Source organism: Agrilus planipennis, unplaced genomic scaffold, assembly GCF_000699045.2.
Source record: "Agrilus planipennis isolate EAB-ADULT unplaced genomic scaffold, Apla_2.0 scaffold20, whole genome shotgun sequence".
Classification (NCBI taxonomy): Eukaryota; Metazoa; Arthropoda; class Insecta; order Coleoptera; family Buprestidae; genus Agrilus; species Agrilus planipennis.
In genome coordinates this window covers 1,260,610-1,268,680 of record NW_020439516.1, presented here as the reverse complement: position 1 = coordinate 1,268,680, position 8,071 = coordinate 1,260,610, and the positions used below count along the sequence as shown (strand labels likewise).

The window sequence follows — 8,071 nt, the reverse complement described above, 5'->3', positions numbered from 1 at the left end:
GATGACAATTTTTCAGAAAAATTATCAAACTTTTTGCTATGGAGGGCATTTTCATACTTTTGTAAATTCTAAGCAATTTTAACTTTTAAGTTACAGCAAAAATATAAAACTAATAATAAATTCAAGAATACCACCATATACTGCACAAACGTATGTTTATGTTATGTACAAAATATACAGGGTTGTTAGGTGTTCGAAAAAATGCCGATAAAATAAAATAAAACAATATTATTATTAAGATATAAATAAACAAAACAACGGCAGTTAATTCCGGTAACACAACAGTCCAAATGGTCATTTTTATTATTTACATCTGATAATTTAAGAAAATTTCCTCTAACTGCTATAAAATGTTTTCGAATTTAAAAGTGTCTACTTGGATCACATCTTTGTTTACTGGTTGCGAACACTTTTCTGATAATTTTTCGTATGTTTTCCCGTTCAAAAGACAAATAATAACGACGGTCATGTTGTCACAACCAAGACCGGCCATCTGGCAATCGGGGGCCAAACAGTGCATCATTAATTTCTCGCAGATTTCCTCGGGCTCTAGACCGGCGGCGATATGTTGCCGCACAAATTGGACGACCTCAGCGTTGCACATCACATCCCAAATACCATCACATGCCAAAACTATAAATTCCCAGTCATCAGTTATTGTTCTCACCTCAACATCTGGATAGGCTGTAACAAAAAGAAAATAAATGTGTTATAAGGATTTATACAAAAAAATAGACTGGTGAGATCCTTGCACAAACATAAAATGGCTTGTAGGTGATGTATACCTGTAACTATTTGTTCTTCAGGTCCTTTTTCATCATTCCTTTTGAAAATGAAGTCCCCCAGAGCACGTGATAAAGCCAAATTGCCCATCACTCTGTTGCAATCTACATATCCACCTGCAGCTGTGATTCTTTCAAATTCTGTCTGAACCATTGGCTTGTGATCAAAAGAAAGAGGCTCAGCAACACCCTTTACACAAGCAACAGCTCTAGAATCTCCCACATTAGCACAAAATACCTTTCCATCTTTCACAACCATTGTTACTGCCGTTGTTCCAGCTTGCTCATTTTTGAGAGCTTCATCAGAGAACATTGTTTCATCAAGTTCTAAGAAAGCCTTCTTCATAGCTTCAACTACATTGCCTTCTTTGTACTCTGATCTTTTTGTGATAAATTTGTGAAGATGTTTGCCAGCATACTCTGCAACTTTGGCCCCTCCATGTCCATCATATACAGCAAAAAATGCAGTGCCAGGATCATCAGGAAGTGAAAGGATATGTGTGTGAGAGTCTTCCATGTTTACTCGCCATCCTTGCATACAGCTAGAGCCCACACGGAACATAGAATTCTCACAGCAAGCTGTGTCTTTAGCAGTTACTGGTTCTGATAATGTTTGTCCCATATTCCTGAAACTTTATACTAACTTAATAAACAAATCAACATGAAAGCAAAGAGAGACCTAAAGTACTTTAATTAATGTATGCTGTTCTATTAATAAGTTTTTATTACCTGGCCTTTTAATAATACTGTTGCGGAAATAACTCAAGGTTTACTAACTGAAAAAGGTACAATACTAGATAGCCTAAACTACTATCTAAAGCAATAGTTGAGAACAGAATTTCTACTTAAGCACAAATATACCAAAAAGGTTATTTTAGAAATACTACTAAATACGGCGTGTGAAGTATATTCAGGATATGACACACAACGTACTAAACATTCCTTTTCTGCAGTCTTTCTACAATCGACAAGGATTTTCTAAACATCCTTTACTATTAACAAAACCAAAATTTCAAAAACACAAAATTTTGTACATTACTTTCAAATTCTGTCGTTTTTTGATATTTATCTTGTTATTTAAAGAAGCATAACCATACTTACTATATTATGGTATTAAATACTCAAATACAAATTAAACGCCCTGTACTGGTACTTTTCTAAAAATTATGATACATCACTGGACGAATAATTATTTTTGGATTCATATTTTAAATTATTCACTAGTAATTTCTATCCCTATTACAATTACTAAACACTATCCTTAGAAAATGACTATTTTAAAGCTACCGTAAGAAAAAGGCTGTTTTAAATCAACTATTAAATATATTAACAATTCTAATGATTTAGTTTGCCTTAAAGGTAAATAATAGCTAAACATTATATTATTTACCTACTTGAAAAAGGCACTTAATAAATTGCTTCAAATAATTTTAATATAAAATATAATAGTTTAAAACAATTCACTTTTTGAAATTAAAAATGCAACTGAAGTCTTTTAATAGAAATTAAATTAGTACGCTTTTGGTATGTTTAGCCACTATTTTCTTGCCTTGCATGAAAACTATAGATAAGTTGTCTAATATTTCTATAGTCTTTTCTGGTATTGGCTAAGCTGAAAGATGGCGTCCGAGAAACCCGGGAGCATTGAACATGGTAAATATGTTTTAAAAATAATTTAAAAAGTATGATTCTGTTTAATTTCGTTATACTTTGGAATGGCAGTTTTATGGCATCTATTTCTAAAATATTGCTCCGTTTATTTCTACAAAAGTGCGGATTAATATTCTAATGGAGTTTTTTTTATGAATACAAGGTTAACACTTGTAATTTTGGGCTGTCAAAATAATTGATTTTTCCAGCAGATGATTCTGGTTTCGTGGCTCTTGAAGATAGTTTGTTGAGTATGGAGAATATTGACAGGGCTTCTCCAGATATATGGCCTGAGAAGAGTAAGGAATAACTTTGAAGTTGTCAAACTGACATCAAACTAAACTTTGATCTGTAGTTCCAGGTATGTCAGATTTTATGCACAGTTTTTCACCCCCTAATTCAACCAAGCCACCCTATTCAAAAACGTTTACCCCAGAAGATCAGAACTATCTCCTCCGTAAGTAATAAGTTTTAATTGTATGTAATAAGAAGATGCATTCTTTGTTTTTATAGAATTAGCATCTTTACCACTTGGTAATCTTATAGCAAAAGTGAAGGAATTACATGATGTTGCTTACCAGTTAGGGGTTGAAGAGGCTAAAGAAATGACAAGGGGCAAATATTTGAATTTATTTAATAGAAAGAAAAGGAATATTTAGTTATTTTAATTCAATTTATATCTGTGAGTAAANCAATCGAGCGGCATGACCTAGAGATTTAGATCATTGCTTAGCATTCGGGTGGACGCCGGTTTGATTCCGGGTCCGTCTGCCTTGGTCCAAGTTTTTCTGTGGTTTCCTTGGATCACTTAGGCAAATGCTGGGGGAGTAATATTCTATAGATAATCTTTCATTCTCCTCTGCCTTCATTTCGCCCGTCTCATATTTCTCACCCGAACCACCACCCACCCATTCCCACGATTCCTGAACGGAGGCTGAACAGGGTCTTCCGCCCTACTTTCTAGCGTAGTCCGGTGGGATTGCCCGCCCATCAGGCCTACTGGATGGTAGGAATAAAACACCCAAAAGTTTTTTTTTTCTTTCACAATCAGGTAAATTGTTATTAATTGGTTTTGCCCTGTTGAAACAATGATGGGTTAGGTTAGGTTACAGTAGTAACAGACAATCCGAACAATGTAAGTCTTGCTATTGTCGCGTTTTTTCTTTTATTGGTTGGTTTTTACTTACCTTTTCTTCAATTCTCTAAAATTATGCGAACAAATGCCTACATACATATGTACATATACTACGCTGAACTGTACAATATACAAAAAATAAGCAATTACCCAAAAATATTCCATCGAAAAGACACCCGCGAAAGCTCCAGTATTACTAAATTTTCAACTGAAAATTATCATTAAGTTTCACTGCAAGTGTTTTTATCTTATACGACGGATAATGCAATTCCCAGTAAGTAAATAAAGCAATTAAGTACTCAATTTATGATAAACATGGGTGTTATCATGTTATCAAGTGAAATGGGTAGGTGAGTCCCTCGAAGTAATGCAATTAGTTAAATGGTCTTGAAATTAAATGAATTTTGTATGCGTTATTGTACTTGAAACACGCCTTTTCTTCGATTCAGGTTAATTACAACTCGTTGAATTAGTTGCCGATTAGGTACGTTGGAACAGTCAGTTTTTTGTTTTATTTACACGTGAATCACCACGGATACCGTTTATTATGTGCCGGTTTTCTCGCAACAATCTCCAATGAGTACTTGAAGTCGGTTTTGTGTGCAACCATCCGGCAGAGTAGCATCGCAATTTTATTCGAGACAAGTTGCAAGAATCACTTTATACAACTTAAAATCGAACTGATCCAAAATGGGAGATGGGTAAGAATATTGAGACAGAAATTAAATTATTGTATCATTTAAATATTCCCGTAATATAAGACAGGGTCAACAATAGTTTCAATCTGTATTGATTGATGAAATATTGTGTCATAAATTTATTATATGACCTCAAATCTACTCGAGTTTAGCTTGCAATAAAAATAACTGGAATATGACATAATTTCGCTTTTTATTTAGTGTGAAATGTACAAGGCTACAATATATTAAATGCGAATGCATATCAATGCATAACAATGATTTTTTTTTGCAGTAGCATCAGTATTAACCAGAGAACTATTTTTCCTATATTTTCGTCGTTTTCAGATCGGTTACATGTGATTTTTGAAATCAAACATACTTTTCATCTAAAACGAATGATTTCGTGAATAGACGTTTGGGCTATTGAACTACGAATAGAACATTTTGTTCTTTTTCCGTTTCATTTTTCCAAATTCGACCCTTTTTATTCCAGCACCAAAGAAGCCACATACAATGAAGAAGACCAAGCTGTTAGGATATATTTGCGGGGTAGACCCATCGTTCTGTACGCACCATCCGAAATTGGAGAACATTACGATCTTACCAAAGTCGCCACAGCCCCACACCAAAAACCAAAACTGAATTGGGTTTATGGATACAGAGGAAGAGACTGTAGATCTAATTTGCACTTTTTGCCCACCGGAGAGATGGTGTATTTTGTGGCAGCAGTCGTCGTTCTTTATGATGCGGAAGAGCAAAATCAAAGGCACTACTTGGGTCATACGGACGACGTAAAAAGGTAAGGAACATTTTTGTTGACAGTTGAGAAGCATCTAACAGGCACATTTTTGGTTTTAGTTTAGCCATACATCCAAAAAAATTGTTAGTAGCCACCGGTCAGTGTGCAGGTCACGAAGGGAGAGTGAGTTTTGGTGCTTTGTCTATTTAGAAATGGTATGCTCAGAGTAAAAATTTTTTAGGCACATATTAGGGTTTGGAATTCAGTATCACTAACAACCGTTGCGGTTGTTGGAATGAATGACTTCGATGTTTCCGTTTGTTGTCTTTCCTTTAGCAAGTCAGACGGTGGATCGCTCCTTGTAGCGATCGACGAGGCTCCTGATCACACCATATCGGTTTGGGATTGGCAAAAAGGCGAAAATGGCTACAAAATAACCGAAACGAAGGTAATAGTTATGAAACCATATCCGTCACAATCTAAGATTATTATTTACCAATAAATTTTAGTGTTCTGTGGATACAGTGGTTGCAGCGGAGTTTCATCCACTGGACCGAAATACCATCGTGACCTGTGGCCGTTCCCATTTGGCTTTCTGGACCCTGGACGTTGGTGGCACCCTTTATAAGAGAATGGGCATATTCGAAAACAGGGACAAACCAAAATACGTCCTATGCATCTCTTTTATGCAAACTGGCGAAGTGATAACGGGAGATTCAAATGGAAATTTGATTGTTTGGGGAAGAGGAACAAATACCATAGTGAGAATAGTTAAAAATGTCCATGAGGGTTCTGTCTTTTCTATTTGCGTCTTGAGAGATGGCGGATTAATCACGGGTGGGGGGAGGGATGCAAGACTGGTCTTTTTTGATCCTGATCTGAATAAAAATGGAGACGTTTGTCAGGTAATTCATCCACCAAAATATTCTTGTTTCATTTTTGTTAACTTCCATTGAATTTCCGTTAAGATTGAAGAGCATTTTGGTGGGATTCGGATGATTTCTGAAGGAAGGGGGTCCCAGCTGCTCATAGGAACCACAAGAAACTGCATTTTGATGGGAAGTGCTGACTTGGGTTTCCAACCAATCGTCTTGGGACACACTGATGAACTTTGGGGGCTGGCGGCCCATCCCACAGTACCCCAGTTTGCTACTGCTGGACAAGATAAATTGCTTCAGATGTGGGATTCCATGTCTCACAGTATTTTGTGGAGCAAGGAAATCGATGTATGTTTTGCCCATTTTTATTTTGGCCTAACAACTTCCTTACTATGGTGTTCACGTCATTTTTCAGGAGGCTGCGCAAAGTTTAGCATTTTCTGCAGATGGAAACATAATATTGGTGGGTTGTATGTCTGGCAGTTGGTTTGTGTATGATTCACAAACGAGGGAATTGCTCAGTCATCACGTTGATGGCAACGAACCCATACAAGTCATTCGTTTTTCGCCGGATGGGGGTAATGTAGCATTAGGGTCCAGGGATAACCACATTTATATCTACGAAATTTCGGATGATGGTAGAAGATTTAGAAGAGTTGGTGTTTGCAGTGTAAGCACCTACTTATTTGGTTCTTGAAAACATTGGCATTGTTTTCTAATTGTCTATTATTATTTTGCAGGGCCATTCGAGTTTTATAACACATTTGGATTGGAGCTCAGACGGCCAATTCATTAGGAGTAATTCTGGTGATTATGAATTGCTTTTCTGTAAGTTACCATTAACTGATAAGTCTGACGAGATTTCATTCTTATTTTTTATTTCCATCTAGGGAACAGTGGCACTTGTAGACAGATAACTCAAAGTACTACTTTAAGGGATGTCGAATGGGCATCTAACACCTGTACATTGACTTTTACAACAATTGGTATATGGCCCGAAAATGCTGATGGTACAGACGTTAATTGCTGTGACAGAAATCAGGAAGGTAATCTGATGGTTACAGGGGATGATTTCGGAAAAATAAAGTTGTACACGTACCCCGTCACCCAACCAAAGGTATGCCACTTATTTCATTTCACAAGTTATTTAGGTACATAGGTACCTATAATTTTATTATACACAGTAGAAGGTAATTTGTACCCCTTTTTTTACTTTTTATATAAATGTAAATAAAAAGCATGATTACCATTCTTAGTTACCACAATAATTAGTTTTAAAACTCAAAAGCATCGTCTTATATCTTTTATTCCGTTTATTAGCAATCGTTTATGCTCCATGATAATTATTTCATTAATAACAATTAAAGTTTGGTGCATTAATAATGTTGTGTTTGTCTTATTATCGATTTAATTATCATTATGGAGTTCTGTTAGTGAATGTGAATGATCAAAGTTACCATTTTTGGTCACTCCAATAATCGTCTTAAACATGTGATTCCTTTTTCCACCAAATAATATTATTTAATTTTATGATGACGAATATTTCCTTACCATTATAACTAGAGTGAGTATAAGTACTTTTCTATTTGATTTTCTTGAAAAGGAAAAGAACTTTTATTATCGGAAATACATTGTGCAGTTGAATTTTGGGAAAAGTTGCCATTTTTTGCCACCGCACTAATGCAACTTCAAAAAGGAATTTATAATATGCACAAACTTTCTCATCATTATTAAATATAAACGCTATATTAATAGTAATTTCAATATTTATGACATTCCTTTACTTAGGTACCTACCAGAAATACTGATTAGGTACTTATTTTTTTAAAATTTCTTTGCAGAGCTTAAACAACCCCCATGGTGGCCATAGCAGTCATGTGACGAATGTATCGTTTCTTCATGACAACAGTAGGTTTGTTTCCACAGGTGGCAAAGATACAAGTGTCATGCAATGGGTCCTTGTCTAATTACGAAAAATTCAAATTTAAATTATACTACACACACCCACATACCAACACACTCACACACTTGATTTATTCTTCATGATAATTCGACACGTATGTAATACGAAGATATTATTTTTCTTTAAATACAATACACTTTTTCTTTTTTATATATTTTATAGCGTTTTTGGTGCAAAACTTCTTGTACCTATACTTGTTCAGCTCCAATAATTAAATAAGGAAGAAATCAACGATAATTTGGCA

The 8,071-nt window shown here is 35.2% G+C and overlaps 3 protein-coding genes across 14 annotated transcripts in view; 2 read left to right on the top strand and 1 right to left on the bottom strand.

Moving 5' to 3' along the window:
* Positions 1-8,071, top strand: part of LOC108735068 (echinoderm microtubule-associated protein-like 2) — a 73,260-nt gene that overhangs the window by 53,640 nt on the left and 11,549 nt on the right. For 6 of the 7 annotated variants that reach the window (XM_018466866.2, XM_018466867.2, XM_018466868.2 and 3 more), the window contains 9 exons: positions 4,741-5,046; positions 5,106-5,169; positions 5,228-5,434; positions 5,496-5,891; positions 5,955-6,212; positions 6,280-6,534; positions 6,605-6,692; positions 6,755-6,981; positions 7,706-8,044. In XM_018466866.2, the coding sequence (XP_018322368.1) occupies positions 4,741-5,046; positions 5,106-5,169; positions 5,228-5,434; positions 5,496-5,891; positions 5,955-6,212; positions 6,280-6,534; positions 6,605-6,692; positions 6,755-6,981; positions 7,706-7,831 (1,927 nt within the window). In that variant the 3' untranslated portion in view covers positions 7,832-8,044. Of the gene's footprint in view, positions 1-4,740; positions 5,047-5,105; positions 5,170-5,227; positions 5,435-5,495; positions 5,892-5,954; positions 6,213-6,279; positions 6,535-6,604; positions 6,693-6,754; positions 6,982-7,705; positions 8,045-8,071 lie in introns of those variants that run through there. The other variant, XM_018466864.2, reaches the window with a different exon arrangement.
* LOC108735069 (probable protein phosphatase 2C T23F11.1) lies at positions 139-2,195 on the bottom strand. Of its 5 annotated transcripts, XM_018466871.2 has the most exons (4): positions 1,884-2,058; positions 1,512-1,558; positions 786-1,414; positions 139-684 (listed from the first exon to the last, which is right to left on the bottom strand). In XM_018466871.2, exons 3-4 carry the CDS (start codon positions 1,402-1,404, stop codon positions 344-346), a joined length of 960 nt encoding a protein of 319 aa, XP_018322373.1. In that variant the 5' UTR covers positions 1,405-1,414; positions 1,512-1,558; positions 1,884-2,058; the 3' UTR covers positions 139-343. The 5 variants fall into 5 exon arrangements, with proteins under 5 accessions (XP_018322373.1, XP_025835095.1, XP_018322372.1 ...); XM_025979310.1 differs by lacking the exons at positions 1,512-1,558; positions 1,884-2,058 and adding an exon at positions 2,177-2,195; XM_018466870.2 differs by lacking the exon at positions 1,512-1,558.
* On the top strand, positions 2,370-3,117 carry LOC112905917 (protein lin-52 homolog). 2 transcript variants are annotated; one of them, XM_025979311.1, is made up of 4 exons: positions 2,370-2,435; positions 2,642-2,731; positions 2,788-2,889; positions 2,946-3,117. In XM_025979311.1, exons 1-4 carry the CDS (start codon positions 2,402-2,404, stop codon positions 3,089-3,091), a joined length of 372 nt encoding a protein of 123 aa, XP_025835096.1. In that variant the 5' UTR covers positions 2,370-2,401; the 3' UTR covers positions 3,092-3,117. The 2 variants fall into 2 exon arrangements, with proteins under 2 accessions (XP_025835096.1, XP_025835097.1); XM_025979312.1 differs by having other exon boundaries at positions 2,372-2,435; positions 2,645-2,731.

Bases quoted from the DNA above. Each gene is read 5' to 3' on its own strand.
- LOC112905917 (XM_025979311.1), top strand. From the start codon at position 2,402: ATGGCGTCCGAGAAACCCGGGAGCATTGAACATG. The intron at 2,436-2,641 runs GTAAATATGTTT...TGATTTTTCCAG, and splicing joins ACCCGGGAGCATTGAACATG to CAGATGATTCTGGTTTCGTG. The intron at 2,732-2,787 runs GTAAGGAATAAC...TTTGATCTGTAG, and splicing joins AGATATATGGCCTGAGAAGA to TTCCAGGTATGTCAGATTTT.
- LOC108735069 (XM_018466869.2), bottom strand. From the start codon at position 1,768: ATGTTTAGAAAATCCTTGTCGATTGTAGAAAGACTGCAGAAAAGGAAT. The intron at 1,415-1,715 runs GTACGTTGTGTG...GTTAGTATAAAG, and splicing joins CTGCAGAAAAGGAATGTTTA to TTTCAGGAATATGGGACAAA. The intron at 685-785 runs GTATACATCACC...TTTTTGTTACAG, and splicing joins TGAAGAACAAATAGTTACAG to CCTATCCAGATGTTGAGGTG.